The following is a 19,272-nucleotide window of genomic DNA, read 5'->3' as shown; positions in this document are numbered from 1 at the left end:
ATGATGACAGTGACACCAGCAGAAATTGGTGAGGAGGCAGAACAAGAATCAGGTCCCCACTTTTATGACATGGAGCAGACAGGACACAAGTCAGCAGGGATGGACTTCAGGGTCAGGATAGACACAGACAGGCCCCAGGCCTCATCTTCCTGGGGCTGGGACAGATGAGTTTTTCTTTTTCCCCTCTTCTGGAAGCCACTTGAGGAATGGTCCTTGAGGAGACACTGTTGACCAAGGGTTGTCTGGCCCAGAAATGTGTGTGTTTTGTTTTGTTTTGTTTGTTTTGAGATGGAGTCTGTCACCCTGGCTGGAGTGCAGTGGCACGATCTCAGCTCTTTGCAACTTCCACCTCCCAGGTTCAGGTGATTCTCCCGCCTCAGCCTGCTGAGTAGCTGGAATTAGAGGCATGCACCACCACACCCAGCTAGTTTTTATATTTGTAGTATAGTCGAGGTTTCTCCATGTTGGCCAGGATGGTCTCGAATTCCTGACATCAGATGACCCACACACCTCAGCCTCCCAGAGTGGTGGGATTACACGCGTGAGCCACCATGCCTGGCTGACATGTGTTTCAACTGGACAGAGCCCCTAGCACTGGGTCTGTAGCTGCAGCACTCCCGAGTAGCAGGGGAGGTGAGGAGGGACACGAGTTCCAGTGCACCAGGAGCTCAGCAAAGGGATGAGGACTGATTCCAGAGTCCAGCTTATCCTTGCAACTCTTCTGTGGAATCCAGAACACATCAGTTTCCACTTATTTTATAGAAGGTTTGGAATCTTCAGTGTCAAACTCTATCTGCATTGTATCTTCCCACAGGGTGGATAGAGGAACCCTGGCTATAGGTGTTTCCTGCCAGGGCAGTGACTGTGTCTTCCTCATTAGTCCTTACCCCAGAGTTCAGTCCTGGGGAGAACATGTTAGGCCCCATGGGCACTGTAGTGAACCCATCCCTGGGATGAGTTCTAGGTCAGCCCTGGGCTGGGATCTAGCGCACGTGTGGAAATGTTCCCTTCTCAGTCTGTCCAGCCTGTTGAGCCCTACACCAACCCTGGAGCCTGCCCCAGCTTCTGAGTCAGGGTCCCTGGAGATGAGGTTGAGCTCCTGAGGACAGTGAGGTGCCCCTGCCCCTCGGCTCCTGCTTCTCTGATCCTGTCTAGACAGGGTGTGCAGGGCCACGCTCTTCCCGTGTCCATGCGCACCACCTGCTGGAATCCTTCTGGACCTGGATGTTGTCCTCATTGTTGTCATATCCCCAGGCCTACACAGTGACTGGCCCTTGTGTAGATGCCCAGAAAGTAACCATAAATGTATGGTAGGAGCAGAGCTGCAAACTGTTTCGCTAGAAAACACTAGGGGAGGGGAGTCATGTCTTCCTCATGTCTGGATCTCCTGTGCCGTCTAATGTTCTCAGACATACATGTGCCTCCTCATAAATACATTTAAATATTTACAATTAAAAGTTCAGGGCCAGGCGTGGTGGCTCACACCTGTAATTTCAGCACTTTGGGAGGCCAGGGAGGGTGGATCACCTGAGGTTAGGAGTTCGAGACCAGCCTGGCCAACATGGTGAAACCCCGTTTCTACTAAAAATGCAAAAATTAGCCAGGTGTGGTGGTGCACGCTTGTAATCCCAGCTACTCAGGAGACTGAGGCAGGAGAATTGCCTGAATCCAGGAGGCAGAGGTGGCAGTGAACCAAGATCATGCCATTTTACTCCGGCCTGGGCAGCAAGAGTGAAACTCCATCTTGAAAAAAAAAAAATCAGAACCTCATCACAACAGCCACCATGCAATGGCCCAGCAGCTTTCTGTTCATGCAGCGGAGAGATTTCCATCCCCGCAGAATGCTCTTTCACATCTGCTGTGAGCCTGGCTGAGGGGCCGATTGTTGGACTCCCCTAAGTCAAAGCGTACACATCAAAGTGGGAATCTCAGGGCTATGAGATTGGAGGTGAGACCTATAATGGGCCAGTCGAAGGAAAAAGTTGAAACGTGGTTCCTTCAGTTCCTGTTTCTCACTTGAAGGCTGACAAGTGTGAGCAATGCCTTTCTAGAGACCTCTGATGCCACAGAGCCCAGGGAGAGTCTGACAACACTGAGGGAAGGGCAGAGTGATCTCGTGTAACCCAGTGTGGCCTCACCTGGAGTAGAAGGGTCAGCGAGTTGCTCTCTGGAATAACTTCTTGTGGAGTTTTTGTCTCTAAAGATTGGCCAATGGACACCGTCCATGAGGGCAGCTGCAATGAGGCAGACCTGCGGGTGGAGAATGATACTCTAGGAGGATCTCTGGGAGCAGTTGGGTGACACTTGTTATTTTGGAACCTAGGAAAAGGGTGAGGAAGTCAGAATCAAAGGAAATATGTGTAGAAGTCTGATTTGTTCCTTTTGTATTTTAATAAGATAGAGGTGAGACAATTTGTGTCCGTGGGCTTTGTGTGCTGTGTTTGTAACCTTTTTTTTTTTTTTCTTGCTCTGGTGTTTAATGGTTACTTTCCAGAAGACCGGTTTGTCTTGTCTATGTCACAGCAAACATCGAAGCCTTGATTTTTGATTGGTTAATATCTTCTGGGACTTGGGAATGCAAGAGTCTTATTAGGTCCAGGCACTGACTAAGATGTGAGGTATCTGGTGAGACTCCCTCATGCTCACTACTTGACCATAGTTGTTTCTCTGAGATAGTCTCAGAATCTTCAGTCCCACACTCCATATGCCGCATCCAGCAAAGCTCTCTGAGGGACTCACAGTCTCCAACCACCAGGGCACTGACATTAACTCTGTGTCCTTTTAGGTTTCCCTGAGGACAGCCTGAGTTTAAAATCTCTATCACCAAGTGAGGAAGACAATGATTATGCCCAGGTAAGACCTTCTTTCCTTGTCTTCTAAGGAAATGTTGGTTTCCTGATGTGAGAAACAAACTCACCCATTCACACCCAAAGAATGAACTCAGAGGCCTGCAGAACAGAGAAAGTGAGAATTTTGATGGCCTTGCAAGGTTGGGTGTCAGATGGGCAGACACACCCAGAACAATTTCAACAAGCAATTTATCCCCTAGTGTGCAGGACTGTCTCCTTGTTCCTCATAGGCTGAGTACTATGGGGTCATAATCTTCCCAGATGTCGCATATTGATTGTTGGTTAGGAGCTTTAGGTATTTTTTATTTAGGGTTGTCTTACTGCATTTTGTTGCAGCGCACAATGCATTGCCATCCTAGTCAGCTCAGGGGTTCTTCAAGTGTTTGACTTATGACCTAAGTAGCTGGGCAGACTGATAAGAACAGACAAAGCGAGCTATTTTGCAGGCTAGTAAAATTTCAACTTTGACTAAACTTTGTTCAAGTGATGGGAACTAAGTGGGGAGGAGGGGGGCCCAACAAGCAGGCCTTGCCCATCCAAGCCGGAGCCTGGCATATCCTATTTCTTCTGTGCTTTGCTGACCTAAACAGGTTCAAGGCACTTTGTTTTAAATATGGACCACTGTATACTTTATTTCCTTCACCTGATTTCTTTCATTCTCAATTAACTTTGACATAAGCATATGATGAGGAACATAAAGTACAACATACACAATAGTCCTTGTTGGGACGGAGTTCAGTGGGAGTGTCTTCTCATGTAATACATGACATGCTAGGGTGTTTTTGAAGGGCAACATCCATCATCAACTGTAATGCAGAAGCATTTTCCTCCACGGTAGTTTTTCTCTTTGGATTAGGCCTTGTACATTTACCAATCTAAATCAATCAAACATAAATTCTGTGGGAAAAGCTCTTGTTTTTTCCACAGGTGTCCTCTATGCTAGAATGTTTGGTCTTTGACCTTTGACTCAACCACTGTTTCACAGCTAGTTTTCTGAAGTCATCAACAGACTAACAGATCTGTGTAAGGGGTACAGCAGAATTGATCTGATCCTCATAGCATCTTCTTTTGTCTTGTTGCAGATTTTACCATCACATGTCCAGGGTACGTACCTTCAACTAACTCACTTTCTGAGAAACAAACTTCCTGGCTTTAATATATAGAAACCTTAGTCTGGGTTTCTATATTTGCTCTCACCAGACCTTAATATTGGGGGTTTGGTGAGAGCAAATGATTTTGCAATGTATAACTATCACCAGAGGGGCTGTAGAAATGTGTGTGAACCCAAGGACCAACCAGGAGATTTTGTGTGAGCCAGTGTGTCTTCACCTGGAGTAGGAGAAGTGAGTGCAGCTCTCACTGACTTATCCTGATGTTGGTGGGTCTAAAGAGTGGATTCTGGAGAATCTCAGCAGGGAAGAGGATGCCTTTCCAGGTAGGCAACAAGACATCAGGTGGGATCTAATAAAACAGCATTTCCAGGAACTTTAGGTTATACCTGTGGCTTAGGAGGCTGAGGAGGGTATAGAAAGAGAAAATGAAAAAGTAAATATAAGCAGAGTTTTTTCTTTTCAGAGTTTAATGTCATCATGGTGAGTACTATGTTTATGGACTATTGAGTATCCTGTGTTTTTGATCACCTCTTCTCTATTATTTAAAGATGAACTTTCTGAGAACAACTGCTCTTTCTGCCCCAGCCACTGCAAAATGTCAGAACTTTTGGTTTGGGACACAGTTCTGTCACAGGCAGTTACTTAATCCTGGAGACAGTATTCTTTCACGGTCTGCCCAGATGCATAGGAGAAATGAATTCTCACCTTATGAACTGTTGGGTTTCATGGCAGCACATTCATTTGTCTGTCCTTGCTGTTTACCTCTGGTATGTCTTGATAGACATCTCCCTAGGCACAGAGGACAGAATGAAAAATTACTCTGGGCTCATTGCAAAAGCTCCAGTGTCTTGGAAATGAAGGGGAAAGCACAACCTTGAGCACATTGTCAGCATTCCATTTCTTCATTTGAATGAGAATATGCAGTTTTACCATCAGTTGTGGAAGAGGCTTTCCTTTCCCCATTGTGTATTCTTGGCACCTCTGTTGAAGATCAGCTGACTCTGTGTGTGCATTTAATTCTGAGCTCTCTATTCTATATCTGTGATACTTATGGGTGCCCCCATGCTAGAAGCGTGCTGTCTGAATTTCTCTGTTTTTTGTAGATTTCAATCTCATGAATGTGCTTCCTCCAACACTATTCTTTTTCGATGTTACCATGGTTATTTGAGGCACATAAAAATTCATTAAAATCTTAGGATTATCTTTTCCATTTCTGCACAGATGGCTGTTACCAGTTTGATAGTAATTGTTGTGAGTCTGTAGATGATTTGTGTAGTATTGTGTGTTAGTCAGGTTTGGTCGTTCTATCCATGAATATGAGATGCCTTTCAACTTATTTGTACCTTCTTTACTTTCTAGAATCTTTATGTTGATAGCTGATAAGTTAGGTTTAACATGACTGACATAAATTTGTGATTTATTTTTCATTATTATTTTTTTGAGACAGAGTCTCACTCTGTCACCACATTGGGGTATAGCAACATGCTGTCCGCTCACTGCAACCTGTGGCCCCAGGTTCAAGTGATTCTCTTGCCTTAGCCTGCTGAGTAGCTGGGACTATAGGCACGAGGCACCATGCCCAGCTAATTTTTAAGTTTTTATTAGAGACACGGTTTTATAACGTTGGCCAGGGTTGTCTCGATCTCCTGACCTAGTGATCTGCCCACCTCGGCCTCCCAAAGTGCTGGCAATATAGGCATGAGCCTCCACACCCGGCCAAATTTGTGATTTTTTTATACCAATATTTTGTATGTCTGAATAGGCATCAAATAAAAAAATTTTATGTAAGCTACTTAACGGAAAAATCACACCTGTACTCATGGACATTTTTTTCATGAATGTGTACATTTCTATTGTTATACATTTTCCTCATTTCAGTAGATAATGTATATTTGAACCGGGAAGCTTATCCTTGTGGCAGAAAGTGTTCAGAGTCATGTCTCTCAGCTTCACTGGTATACTTACAGCAGGGTCTGTGAGTTTATCCTGTTTGAATGAAGCCTGATCCCTAAGGAATCTCCTCAGGGAGAGTGACACAGGACCTGCTGAAGCCCCGATCACAGGGGCCCTTTCGGGTGTGTGCACACACGATGGTTCCAGAAGACTTACAAAGAGGAAATCATGACTGTTTTTAATTGTAACATTTTAATATTTAATTTTAAAAATGTTCTCTATGAAAAAGAATGTGTGGTTAATACAATAGAGTAATTTGGGTGAAATTGAGTCCATTTTACTAATCAAATAGGCTTTTAATCAAGTAATAAATCCTTTAAAACATATGCTAAATGTAGTACCAGCGTAATTGGATCCTACTGTACTGACAGGGTCTTGAATACATTAAGAAAATGCTGTTTGTTTAGAAGAGTTTCAAAACATTTGAGAGGAAGGAAGGCACTCTTCCATTGACCCTCAGTGTGTGCTTTAGTTCCATTTGGGGTTGACTCTTTTGTGTTGCTGCCTGATGCCTCTAGTACAAGGCCAAGGCCTTCATGTCTCATGTCTTTCCTGCTCCCCTCCTCTAACATCCCTCTTCCACTCAGGGGAATAGCCCAGCGTCAACTCAGTCCATGCTTGTTAATCAACCACCTCCATACACCACATCCAGCAAAGCTCCCTGAGTGACTCACAGTCACAAACACCCAGGGCACTGATTTTTCCTCTGTGTCCTTCCAGCTTCTCCAGAGGACAACCTGAGTTTAGTAACTCTACCACGGAGTGAAGATTATGATGGCGGTGACGATGATGATGATTATGATGCCGCCCAGGTAAGACCACCTTTGTCATCTAAGGAAATGTTGGTTTTCTGATTTGAGAAATAAACTCAGCAGTCAAAACCCAAAGAATAGACTCAGGGAGCTGAAAAACAGCAAAAGTGAGATTTTTCCTTTCCTTTTCCTTTCCTTTCCTTCCTTATCCTTTCTTCTCTCTCTCTCTTTCTTGCTTGCTTGCTTTCTCCTTTTCTTTCTTCTCGCTCAGTTAGCCCAGCTGGAGTGCAGTGGTGCGATCTTGGCTCACTGCAACCTCCATCTCCTGGCCTCAATCAATTCTCCTGCCTCAGCTTCCCGAGTAGCTGGGATTACAGGCATGTATCTCCATGCCCAGCTAATTTTTGTATTCTTAGCAGAGACAAAGTTTCACCCTGTTGGCCAGGGTGGTCTCAAACTCCTGACCTCAGGTAATCCATGCACCTCGGCCCCCTGAAGTGCTGGGATTACAGGCGTGAGCCACCCTGCCTGGCCGAAAGTGAGATTTTCAATGACAGTATTGCAAGAGCTGGTGTCTGATGGGCAGACACACCCAGCACAGTTTCAACAAGCAATGCTCTAGTGTGAAGGCCCGTCCCCTGGTTCCTCATAGGCTGAGTACTGTGGGGTCACAGTCTTCCCAGGTGTTGCCTATTGATAGTTGGGGAGGGGCTTTAGGTATTTTTCTAGGGTTGTCTTACTGCATTTTGTTGAAGCCCACAATGCATTGCCAACCTAGTCAGCTCAGGGTCTCTTCAAGTATTTGACTTATGACCTAAGGAGCTGGGCAGGCTGATAAGAACAGACAAAACGAGCTATTTTTCAGCCTAGTACACCTTCATCTTAGACTAAACTTCTTTGGTTGAAGTGAGGGTAACTAACTGGGGAGGAGAGGGGAGCACCAAACAAGCAGGCATTGCCCATCCAAGCAGGAGCCTGGCATATGCTATTTTTTCTGTACTTTGTTGACCTCAACTGGTTCAATGTACTTTGTGTTAAAAATAGATCACTGTATACATATTTCTTTCACCTGATTTCTTTCCTTCTCAATTAATTTTGACATAAAAATGTGACAAGGCACATTATGTACAACATATACGATTCTCTTTGTGAGGGTGGAGTTCAGTCTGAGTTTCTTTTCATCTAATACATGACACACTAGGATGGTTTTGAAGGACAGCATCCATCATCAGCTGTAATGCAGAGGCATTTTCCTCCACACCAGTTTTTCTCCTTGGATTAGACCTTGTGCATTTACCAATCTAAATCAACCTCAAACATAAATTCTGGTGGGAACAACTCTTGTCTTTTCCACATGTATCCTCTCAGCTAGAATGTTTTGTCTTTGACTTTGACTCAACAACTGTTTCACAACTAGTTTTCTGAAGTCATCAAGAGACTAACAGATCTGTGTAAAGGGGTGCAGCAGAATTGATCTGATCCTCATAGCATCTTCTTTTGTCTCGTTGCAGATTTTACCATCACGTGTCCAGGGTGCGTACCTTCAACTAACTCACTTTCTGAGAAACAAATTTGATGGCTTTAGTATATAGAAACCTTAATCTGGGTTCCTGTTTAAAAAATTGGGGGTCTGGTGACAGCAAATGATTTTGTAAGTGTATAGTTATGAGCAGAGGGCTGTGGAAATGTGTGTGAACCCAGAGGACCAACCAGGAGATTTTGTGTGAGCCAGTGATTCTTCACCTGGAGTCAGAGAAGTGAGTGCAGCTCTCTCACTGACTTATCCTGATGTTGGTGGGTCTAAAGAGTGGATTCTGGGCCTGGCGCAGTGGCTCATGCCTGTAATCCCAGCACCTTGAGAGGCCGAGGTAGGCGGATCGTGAGGTCAGGAGATCGAGACCATCCTGGCTAACACGGTGAAATCCCATCTCTACTAAATATACAAAATTTAGCCAGGCGTGGTGGCAAGTGCCTGTAGTCCCAGCCACTTGGGAGGCCAAGGCAGGAGAATGCCGTGAACACAGGAGGCAGAGCTTGCAGTGAGCTGAGATCGCACCACTGCACTCCAGCTTGGGTGACAGAGTGAGACTTCATCTCAAAAAAAAAAAAAAAGAGTGGATTCTGGAGAATCTCAGCAGGGAAGAGGATGCCTTTCCATGTAGGCAACAAGATTTCAGATGGGATCTAATAAAACAGCGTTTCCAACAACCTTCAGGTTATACCTGCTGCTTAGGAGGCTTAGGGAGGGTTTAGAAAGAGAAAAAGAAAAAGTAAATATAAGCTGAGTTTGTTATTTTCAGAGTTTAATGTCATCATGGTGAGAAGTACTGTGTTTATGGGTTTTTGAGTATCCTGTGTTTTCAATCACCTCTTTTTTATTATTTAAAGATGATCTTCCTGAGAACACCTGCTCTTTTCTGCCTCTGCCACTGCAAAATGTCAGAACCTTTGGTTTGGGATGCAGTTCTGTCACAGGCAGTTGGTTAATCCTGGAGACAGAATTCTTCTGCGGTGTGCCCAGATGCATAAGAGAAATGGATCCTCACCTTATGAACTGTTAGGTTTCATGGCAACACGTTCATTTGTCTGTCTTTGCTGTTTACCTCTGGTATCAAGACATCTCCCTGGGCAGGGAGGACAGAATGAAAAGTCACTCTGGGCTCACTGCAAAAGCTCCAGTGTCTTGGAAATGGAGGGAGAAGCATAACCTTGAGCACACTGTCAGCATTCCATTTCTTCATTTGAATAAGAATATGCAGTTCTTACCATCATTTGTAGAAGAGGCTTTCCTTTCCCCGTTGTGTATTCTTGGCATCTTTGTTGAAGATCAGCTGACTCTGTATGTGTGCATTTAATTCTGGGCTCTCGATTCTATATCTATGATACTTATGGGTGCCCCCATGCTAGAAGCATGCTGTCTGAATTTCTCTGTTTTTTCCTTTTCTGTAGATTTCAATCTCATGAATGTGTGTCCTCTAAGAGTATTCTTTTTCAGCGTTACCATGGTTATTTGAGACACATAAAAATTCATTAAAGTCTTAGGATTATCTTTTCCATTTCTGCACAGATGGCTGTTACAAGTTTGATAGCAGTTGTTGTTAGTCTGTAGATGATTTGTGTAGTATTGTGGTTAGTCATGTTTAGTCTTCCTATCCATGAATATGGGATGCCTTTCAACTTCTTTGTATCTTCTTTACTTTCTAGAATCTTTATGTTGACAGCTAATAAGTTGGATTTAGCATGACTAATATAAGTTTGTGATTTTTTTTTTTCTTTTTGAGATGGAATCTCACTCTGTCACCATACTGCGGGTGCAGTGATGTGCTGCCTGCTCACAGCCACCTCCCTCTCCCAGGTTCAAGTGATTGTCCTACCTTACCCTCCAAGTAGCTGAGACTAAAGGCATGTGGCACCGTGCCCAGCTAATTTTTTTTTTTTTTTTTTTTTTTTTTTTTTTTTAGCAGAGGTGTTGTTTTACCATATTGGCCAGGATGGTCTCGATCTCTTGACCTCATGATCTTCCCACCTTGGCCTCCCAAGGTGCTGCAATAACAGGCATGAGCCAACGCACCTGGCCAAATTTGTGATTTGTTATACCAATATTTTGTATGTCTGAATGACTAGGCATCAAATAAAAAAAAATTTATATAAGCTAGTTAACCAAAAATCACCCAGTACTCATGGACATTTTTTCATGAATGTGTTCATTTCTGTTGGTATACATTTCCTCATTTCAGTAATTAATGTATTTTTGAACCTGGAAACTTATCCTCATGGCAGAAAGTGTTCAGTCACATCTCTCAGCTTCACTAGTGCAGGTAGAGCAGGGTCTGTGAACTTGGCCTGTTTGAATAAAGCCTGATCTTTAGGGACTCTCCTCAGGGAGAGTGACACAGAGCTGCTGAAGCCCCTGATCACAGGGGCCCAATAGGTTTTGTTCACACACCCTGGTTCCAGAAGACTTACAAAGAGGAAATCATGACTATTTTTAATTGTAGCATTTTAATATTTATTTTAAAAAATGATCTTTATGAAAAAGAATGTGTGATTAATAGAATAATTTGGGTAAAATTGAATCCATTTTATCAATAAAATAGGCTTTTAATTATGTAATAAATCCTTTAAAACAGATGCTAAATATAATACCATCATAAGTGGATCCTACTGTACTGGCATGGTCTTGAATATGTTAAGAAAATACTGTTTGTTTAGAAGAGTTTTAAAACATTTGAGAGGGAAGAAGGCACTCTTCCATTGACCATTAGTGTGCATTTTAGTTGCATTTTGGCTTGACTCTTTGTATTTCTGCATGATGCCTCTAGTACAAGGCCAAGGCCTCCATGTCTCGTGTCTTTGCTGCTCCCCTCCTCTGCCATCCCTCTTCTACTCAGCAGAATAGCCCAGCATCAACTCAGGCCATGCTTGTTAATCAACCACCTGCATACACCACATCCAGCAAAGCTCCCTGAGTGACTCACAGTCACGAACACCCAGGGCACTGATCTTTCCTCTGTGTCCTTCTAGCTTCTCCTGAGGACAACTCACCACGAAGTGAAGATGGTGATTGTGATGATGATGATGATGAGGATGATGATGATACCCAGGTAAGATCACCTTTCTTTGTCTTTTAAGGAAATGTTGGTTTTCTGATGTGAGAAACAAACTCACCAGTCCAAACCCAAAGAATAGACTCAGGGAGCTGAAAAACAGCAAAAGTGAAATTTTCTTTCTTTTCTTTTCTTTTCTTTTTTCTTTCTTTCTTTCTTTCTTTCTCTCTTTCTCTCTCTCATCTCTCTCTCTCTCTTTTTTTTTCTTTTTCTTTTTTTAAGATAGAATCTTGCTCAGTTAGCCAGGCTGGAGTGCAGTGGTGCAAGGTCGGCTGAGTGCAAACTTCTGGCCTCAGTAAATTCTTCTGCCTCAACCTTCTGAGTAGCTGGGATTACAGACATGTGTCCCCATGCCAGTTAATTTTTGCATTCTTAGTAGAGACGGTGTTTCACCATGTTAGCCAGGCTGGTCTGAAACTCCTAGCCTTAGGTAATCAGCCCACCTTAGCCTCCAGAAGTGCTGGAATTACAGTCATGAGCCTTCATGGCTGGCCGAAAGTGAGACCTTTAGTGACAGTGTTGCCAGATCTGGTGTCTGATGGGCAGACCCACCCAGCACAGTTTCACTAAGCAATTTATCCCCTAGTGTGCAGGTCCCTCCCCTGGTTCCTCATAGACTGAGTACTATGGAGTCACAATCTTCCCGGGTGTTGCCTATTGATTGTTGTGGAGGGGCTTGAGACATTTTTCTAGGGTTGTCTTACTGCATTTTTTTGCAGCCCACAATGCATTACCATCCTAGTCAGCTCAGGGTTCTTCAAGTATTTGACTTACGTACGACCTAAGTAGCTGGGCAGGCTGATAAGAACAGACAAAGTGAGCAATTTGTAGGCTAGTGAACTTTTATCTTAGACTAATCTTCTTTGGTTGAAGCGAGGGCAACTAAGTAGGGAGGAGGTGGGCCCTGAACAGGCAGGCATTGCCTCTCCAAACAGGAGCCTAGTATATCCTATTTCTTCTGTACTTTGCTGAACTAAACAGGTTCAAGGTATTTTGTCTTAAAAATGGACCACTGTGGCCAGGCACGGTGGCTCACGCCTGTAATCCCAGCACTTTGGGAGGCCGAGGCGGGCAGATCATGAGGTCAGGAGATCGAGACCATCCTGGCTAACATGGTGAAACCCCGTCTCTACTAAAACTACAAAAATTAGCTGGGCGAGGTGGCGGGCGCCTGTAGTCCCAGCTACTCGGTAGGCTGAGGCAGGAGAATGGCAAGAACCCAGGAGGCGGAGCTTGCAGTGAGCCGAGATCATGCCACTGCACTGCAGCCTGGGTGACAGGGCAAGACTCTGTCTCAAAAAAAAAAAAAAAAAAGGACCACTGTATACATTATTTCCTTCACGATTTCCTTCAATTAATTTTGATATAAAAATATGACAAGGCACATTATGTACAACATACACAATTCTCTTTGTGAGAGTGGAGGTCAATGGGAGTTTCTTTTCATCTAATACATGACACACTAGGTTGTTTTTGAAGGACAGCATCCATCATCAACTGTAATGCAGAGGCATTTTCCTCCACACCAGTTTTTCTCCTTGGATTAGGCCTTGTGCATTTACCAATCTAAATCAATCAAACATAAATTCTGTGGGAAAAGCTCTTATCTTTTCCACAGGTGTCCTCTCTGCTAGAATGTTTGGTCTTTGACCCTTGATTCAACCACTGTTTCACAACTAGTTTTCTGAAGTCAACAAGAGACTAACAGGTCTGTGTAAGGGGTGCAGCAGAATTGATCTGATCCTCATAGCATCTTCTTTTTTCTCATTGCAGATTTTACCATCACGTGTACAGGGTACGTAACTTGAACTCACTTTCTGAGAAACAAGTTTGCTGGCTTTAATATATACAAACCTTAATCTGGGTTCCTGTTAAAAAATATCGGGGGTCTGGTGAGAGCAAATGATTTTGCAAGTGTATAGCTAGGAGCAGAGGGGCTGTAGAAATGTGTGTGAACCCAGTGCATCAACCAGGAGATTTTGTGTGAGCCAGTGTGTCTTCACCTGGAGTAGGAGAAGTGAGGGACCTCTAACTGACTTATCCTGATGTTGGTGGTTCTAAAGAGTGGATTCTGGAGAATCTCAGCAGGGAAGAGGATGCCTTTCCAGGTAGGTAACAAGACTTTCAGGTGGGATCTAATAAAACAGCGTTTCCAGGAGCCTTCATGTTATACCTGCTGCTTGGGAGACTGAGGGTTTAGAAAAAGTAAATATACGCCGAGTTTGTTCTTTTCAGAGTTTAACGTCATCATGGTGAGAAGTACTATGTTTATGAGCTTTTGAGTATCCTGTGTTTTCAATCACCTCTTCTTGCTTTATTATTTAAAGATGATTTTTCTGAGAACACCTGCTCTTTTCTGCCTCTGCCACTGCAAAATGTCAGAGCCTTTGGTTTGGGATGCAGTTCTGTCACAGGCAGTTACTTAATCCTGGAGACAGAATTCTTCTGTGGTGTGCCCAGATGCATAGGAGAAATGGATCCTCACCATATGAACTGTTAGGTTTCATGGCAGCACATTCATTTGTCCGTCCTTGCTGTTGACCTCTGGTATCAAGACATCTCCCTGGGAGCAGAGGACAGAATGAAAATCACTCTGGGTTCATTGCAGAAGCTTCAGTATCTTGGAAATGGAGAGAGAAGCACAACCTTGAGCACAATGTCAGCATTCCATTTCTTCATTTGAATGAGAATATGCAGTTTTACCATCATTTGTGGAAGAGGCTTTCCTTTCCCCATTGTGTATTCTTGGTACCTTTGTTGAAGATCAGCTGACTTTATGTATGCATTTAATTCTGGGCTCTCTATTCTATGTCTGTGATACTTATGGGTACCACCGAACTAGGAGCACACTATCTGAATTTATCTTTTTTTTTTTGTAGATTTCACTCTCTTGAATGTCCATCCTCTAACACTATTCTTTTTCAGTTACCATGGTTATTTGAGGCATATATAAATTATTTAAAGTCTTAGGATTATCTTTTCCATTTCTGCACAGATGGCTGTTAGCAGTTTCATAGCACTTGTGAGTCCGTAGATCACTTGTGTAGTATTGTGTGTTAGTCAGGTTTACTCTTCCTATCCATGAATACGGGATGCCTTTCAACTTCTTTGCACCTTCTTTACTTTCTAGAATCTTTATGTTGACAACTCATAAGGTAGATTTAACATGACTAATAAAAATTTGTGATTTTTAAATATTTTTTGGGTGGAGTCTTGCTCTGTCATTAGACAGGGTGCAGTGACGTGATCTCTACTCACTGCAACCTCTACCTTGTAGGTTCATCTGATACTCCTGCCTTAGCTCCCTAGTAGCTGGGACTACAGGCATGTGCCATCACCCCCAGCTAATTTTTTTATTTTTAGTAGAGACATGGATTTACTATGTTGGCTAGAATGATCTCAATCTCTTGACCCCATGATCTGTCTATCTTGGCCTCCCAAAGTGCTGAAATAACAGGTATGAGACCCCACACCCGGCCAAATTTGTGATTTTTTTATACCACTATTTTGTATATCTGAATTAAGTGGCATCAAATAATTTTTTTTTTTTTTTAATAAGCTAGTTAACCAAAAAAATCACCCCTGTATGCATGGACATTTTTTCCTGAATTCATCCATTTCTATTGGTATACATTTCCTCATTTCAGTAAACAATGTATATTTCAACCTGGAAACTTACCCTCATGGCAGAAAGTATTCAGAGTCACGACTCTCAGCTTCACTGGTGTAGGTTGCGCAGGCTGTGTGAGGTTGGCCTGTTGGAATGAAGCCTGATCTTTAGGGACCCTCCTCCGGGAGAGTGACACAGAGCTGCTGAAGCCGCTGATCACAGGGGCCCAATAGGTTTTGTGCACACACCCTGGTTCCAGAAGAAGACTTACAAAGAGGAAATCATGGCTAGTTTTAATTGTAGCACATTAATATTTAATTTTTAAAATGATTTCTATGAAAAAGGGTGTGTGCTTAATAGAATAGAGTAATTTGGGTAAAATTGAGTCCATTTCATTAATACAATAGGCTTTTAATCAAGTAACACTTTTTTTAAACAGATGCTAAATGTAGTACCAGCGTAATTGGATCCTAGTGTACTGATAGGGTCTTGAATATGTTAAGAAAATGCTGTTTGTTTAGAAGAGTTTCAAAACATTTGAGAGGGAGGAAGGCACTCTTCCATTGACCCTTAGCGTGCATTTTAGTTTCATTTTGGGTTGACTCTTCTCTGTTGCTGCCTGATGCCTCTAGTGCAAGGTGAAGATCTCCATGTCTCATGTCTTTCCTGCTCCCCTTCTCTGCCCTGTTCCACTCAGGGGAATAGCCCAGCATCAACTCAGTCCATGCTTGTTAATCAACCACCTCCATACACCACATCCAGCAAAGCTCCCTGAGTGACTCACAGTCACCAACCACCAATGAACTGATCTTTCCTCTGTGTCCTTCCAGCTTGGCCTGAGGACCGCTTGTTTTTAAGATGCTCACCACGATACAAAGATGAAGATGATGATGATGATGCTGATTGTGATGATGATGATGATGATGATGTCCATGTAAGATCCCCTTTTTTGGTCTTCTACAGCAATGTTGCTTTCCTGATTCCTTCACTTCTCAGTTAATTTTGATATGAAAATCTGGCAATGCACATTATGTACTATGTACCCTATTCTCTTTGTGGAGCTGGAATTCAGTAGGAGTGTCTTCCCACCTTATATGTGGTAGAGTGCTTTTAAATGACAGCATCCATTATCAACTGGAATGCTGAGGCATTTTCCACACCAGTTTTCCTCCTTGGATTAAGCATTGTGCATTTGCATATAAAATTAAAGGTAAATTCTGTGAATAAAGGTCTGGTTTTTCTATAGCTATCCTCTGTGGTAGTCTTTGGGGACTTTGACCTATGGCTCAATCGCTGTACCACCTTCTGGTTTTTATATCGTTGTCCAGAGAATAACAGATCTGTGTGAAGCGCACAGCAGAATCTGATTCTCACGATGTTTTCTTTTATATAATTGCAGGGAACAGCATGGAAAGAAAATGGTATGTACCATGAAATATCTCACTTCCTGAGGGAAAAACTTGCTAGCTTCGGTGTATAGAAATCTGATTCTGGGTTCCTGCTGGTAAACAGGATTGGGGTTCTCGTGAAAGTGATTCTGCCAGTATAGAACTCTGGCCCAAGAAGCTGTAGGAAGGTTTGTCAACCCAGAAGAAAGATGAGGGGATCACGTATGAAGCAGCATGGGGTGGGAGAATAGCCCATCATTCAACTTCAGGTAATGTAGGAGGAGTGGGCGAGTCACTCTCTCTAATGACTTATCCTGGTGTTTTTCTTTCTAAAGACTTGACGCTGGAGAGTATAAGTGACGAGGAGACTCATCCAGGTAGGGAACTACGCGCCAGGAAAAACCCAGTGGGAAAAGGTTCCCAGGAGCCTCCAGGTTATCCCTGCTGATTAGGAGGAGGGGCTGAAGGAGGGGGTATGAAATCAGAAAGAAAATGGAAATATGTGTGAGGTCTGTCTTGTTGTTCTCAGAGTTTCTTGGCGTCATGGTAAGAACTGTCTCTATGGGCTATGGGGGTGCCGTGTTTATGAGAGACTCTCTTTGCAGTCCACCTGCTCTTTTCTGCCTGTGGAACATCACAACCTTTGGTTTGGATTACTCAGCACTCCTAGAGATTGTGCACAAGGGGTGTAGGCTTAAGCACTGGGTGTCATCTGTGATGAAGGGAATTTCTTTTTGAGATGGAGTTTCACTCTGTCACCATACTGGGGTGCAGTGTTGGGCTCCCGCTCACAGCAACCTCCCCATCCCAGGTTCAAGTGATTCTCCTGCCTTAGCCTTCCAAGTAGCTGAGAGTACAGGCCTGTGCCACCATGCCCAGCTAATTTTTCAATTTCTATTTTTAGTAGAAACGTGGTTTTACCATGGTGGCCCGGGTGGTCCAATCTCTTGACCTCGTGATCTTCCTACCTCGGCCTCCCATGTGCTGTAATAACAGGCATGAGCCACCGTGCCTGGCCAAATTTGTGATTTGTTATACGAATATTTTGTATGTCTGAATGAATAGGCATCAAATAAAAAAAAATTATGTAAGCTGGTTAACCAAAAAATCACCCCTGTACTCACGGACAGTTTTTCAAGAATGTGTTCATTTCTATTGGTATACATTTCCTCATTTCAGTAATTAATGTATATTTGAACCTGGAAACTCATCCTCATGGTAGAAAAGTGTTCAGAGTCATGTCTCTCAGCTTCATTGTAGGTAGAACAGGGTCTGTGAGCTTGGCCCATTTGAATGAAGCCTGATACTTCTGGCATCTCCTCAGGGAGAGTGACACAGAGCTGCTGAAGCCCCAGATTACAGGAGCCAGTAGGCTTTTCGCACACACCATGGTTCCAGAAGAAGACTTACAAAGAGGAAATCATGACTATTGTTTTGTTTTATTTATTTATTTATTCGAGATGGAGCCTCACTCTGTCGCCCAGGCTGGAGTGCAGTGCTGCGATCTCAGCTCACTGCAAGCTCTGCCTCCCAGGTTCAAGCCATTCTCCTGCCTTAGCCTCGCAAGTAGTTGGAACTATAAGTGCCCGCTACCATGCCCGGCTAATTTTTTGTATTTTCAGTAGAGATGGGATTTCACCATGCCAGGATAGTCTCGATCTCCTGACTTCGTGATCGCCTGCCTTGGCCCCCGAAAGTGCTGGGATTACAGGCGTGAGCCACCGCCCCTGGCCAATCATGACTATTTTTAATTGTAGCATTTTAAAATTTAACTTCTAAATTATGAAAAGAATGTGTGACTAATAGAATAATTTGGGTACAATTGAATCCATTTTACCAATAAAGTAAGCTTTTAATTAAGTAATAAATCCTTTAAAAGAGATGCTAAATGTAGTAGCAGCATAATTGGATCCTAGTGTACTGATATGGTCTTGAATATGTTAAGAAAATGTTGTTTGTTAGAAGAGTTTCAAGATATTTCAGAAGGAGGAAGGCACTCTTCCATTAACCCTTAGTGTGTGTTTTTGTTTCATTTTGGGTTGACTGTTTTGTGTTGCTGCATGATGCCTCTAGTACAAGGCCAACACCTCCATGTCTCATGTCTTTGCTGCTCCCCTCCTCTGCCATCTCCCTTCCACCCAGCATCAACTGAGTCCATGCTTGTTAACCAGCTCCATACACCACATCCAGCAAAGCTCGGAATGACTCACAGTCACAAACAACCAGGGCACTGATCTTTTCTCTGTGTCCTTCCAGGTTCTTCTGAGGACAACCTGGGTTTAGTGAGACCACCACCAAGTGAAGATGATGATTGTGATGATGATGATGATGATGATGTCCAGGTAAGACCACCTTTCTTTGTCTTCTAAGGAAATGCTGGTTTTCTGATGTGAGAAACAAACTTACCAGTCCAAACCCAAAGAACAGACTCATGGAGCTGAAAAACAGCAAAGTGAGATTTTCTTTCCTTTTTTTTTTTTTTTTGAGACAGAGTCTCGCTCAACTGGCCAGGCTGGAGTGCAGTGGTGCAATCTCAACTCAGTGCAACCTCCATCTCCTGGCTTCAATCAATTCTCCTGCCTCAGCCTCCCGAGTAGCTGGAATCACAACATGTGTCCCCATGTCCCCATGCCCAGCTAATTTTTGTATTCTTAGTAGAGATGGGGTTTCACCATGTTGGCCAGGCTGGTCTGGAACTCCTGACCTCAGGTAATCTACCCACCTTGGCCTCCTGAAGTGCTGGGATTACAAGCATGAGCCACCGTGCCTGGCCAAAAGTGAGACTTTTAATGACAGTGTTGCAAGATCCAGTGCACTGCACCTGGCCAAAAGTGAGACTTTTATTGATAGTGTTGCGAGATCTGGTGTCTGAGGGGCAGACACACCCAGCAGAGTTTCAATGAGCAATTTATCCCCTAGTGTGCAGGTCCCTCCCCTGGTTCCTCATAGGCTGAGTACTGTGGGGTTACAGTTTTCCTGGGTGTGGCCTACTCATTGTTGT

The 19,272-nt window shown here is 43.5% G+C and overlaps 1 protein-coding gene across 7 annotated transcripts in view; it reads left to right on the top strand.

The window, feature by feature from the left end:
• The window catches only part of LOC119627085 (uncharacterized), a 54,544-nt gene that overhangs the window by 12,161 nt on the left and 23,111 nt on the right, over nt 1-19,272 (top strand). For 6 of the 7 annotated variants that reach the window (XM_073006872.1, XM_073006870.1, XM_073006871.1 and 3 more), the window contains 10 exons: nt 2,786-2,853; nt 3,932-3,953; nt 6,635-6,726; nt 8,178-8,199; nt 11,191-11,270; nt 13,047-13,068; nt 15,714-15,817; nt 16,283-16,304; nt 16,607-16,648; nt 18,528-18,613. In XM_073006872.1, the coding sequence (XP_072862973.1) occupies nt 2,786-2,853; nt 3,932-3,953; nt 6,635-6,726; nt 8,178-8,199; nt 11,191-11,270; nt 13,047-13,068; nt 15,714-15,817; nt 16,283-16,304; nt 16,607-16,648; nt 18,528-18,613 (560 nt within the window). The remainder of the gene's footprint in view (nt 1-2,785; nt 2,854-3,931; nt 3,954-6,634; nt 6,727-8,177; nt 8,200-11,190; nt 11,271-13,046; nt 13,069-15,713; nt 15,818-16,282; nt 16,305-16,606; nt 16,649-18,527; nt 18,614-19,272) is intronic. The other variant, XM_073006873.1, reaches the window with a different exon arrangement.

This window comes from Chlorocebus sabaeus, chromosome 19 (assembly GCF_047675955.1).
Source record: "Chlorocebus sabaeus isolate Y175 chromosome 19, mChlSab1.0.hap1, whole genome shotgun sequence".
NCBI classification, from domain to species: domain Eukaryota; kingdom Metazoa; phylum Chordata; class Mammalia; order Primates; family Cercopithecidae; genus Chlorocebus; species Chlorocebus sabaeus.
Note: the sequence above shows the minus strand (reverse complement) of the source record. Positions and strands in the feature narration are given on the sequence as shown.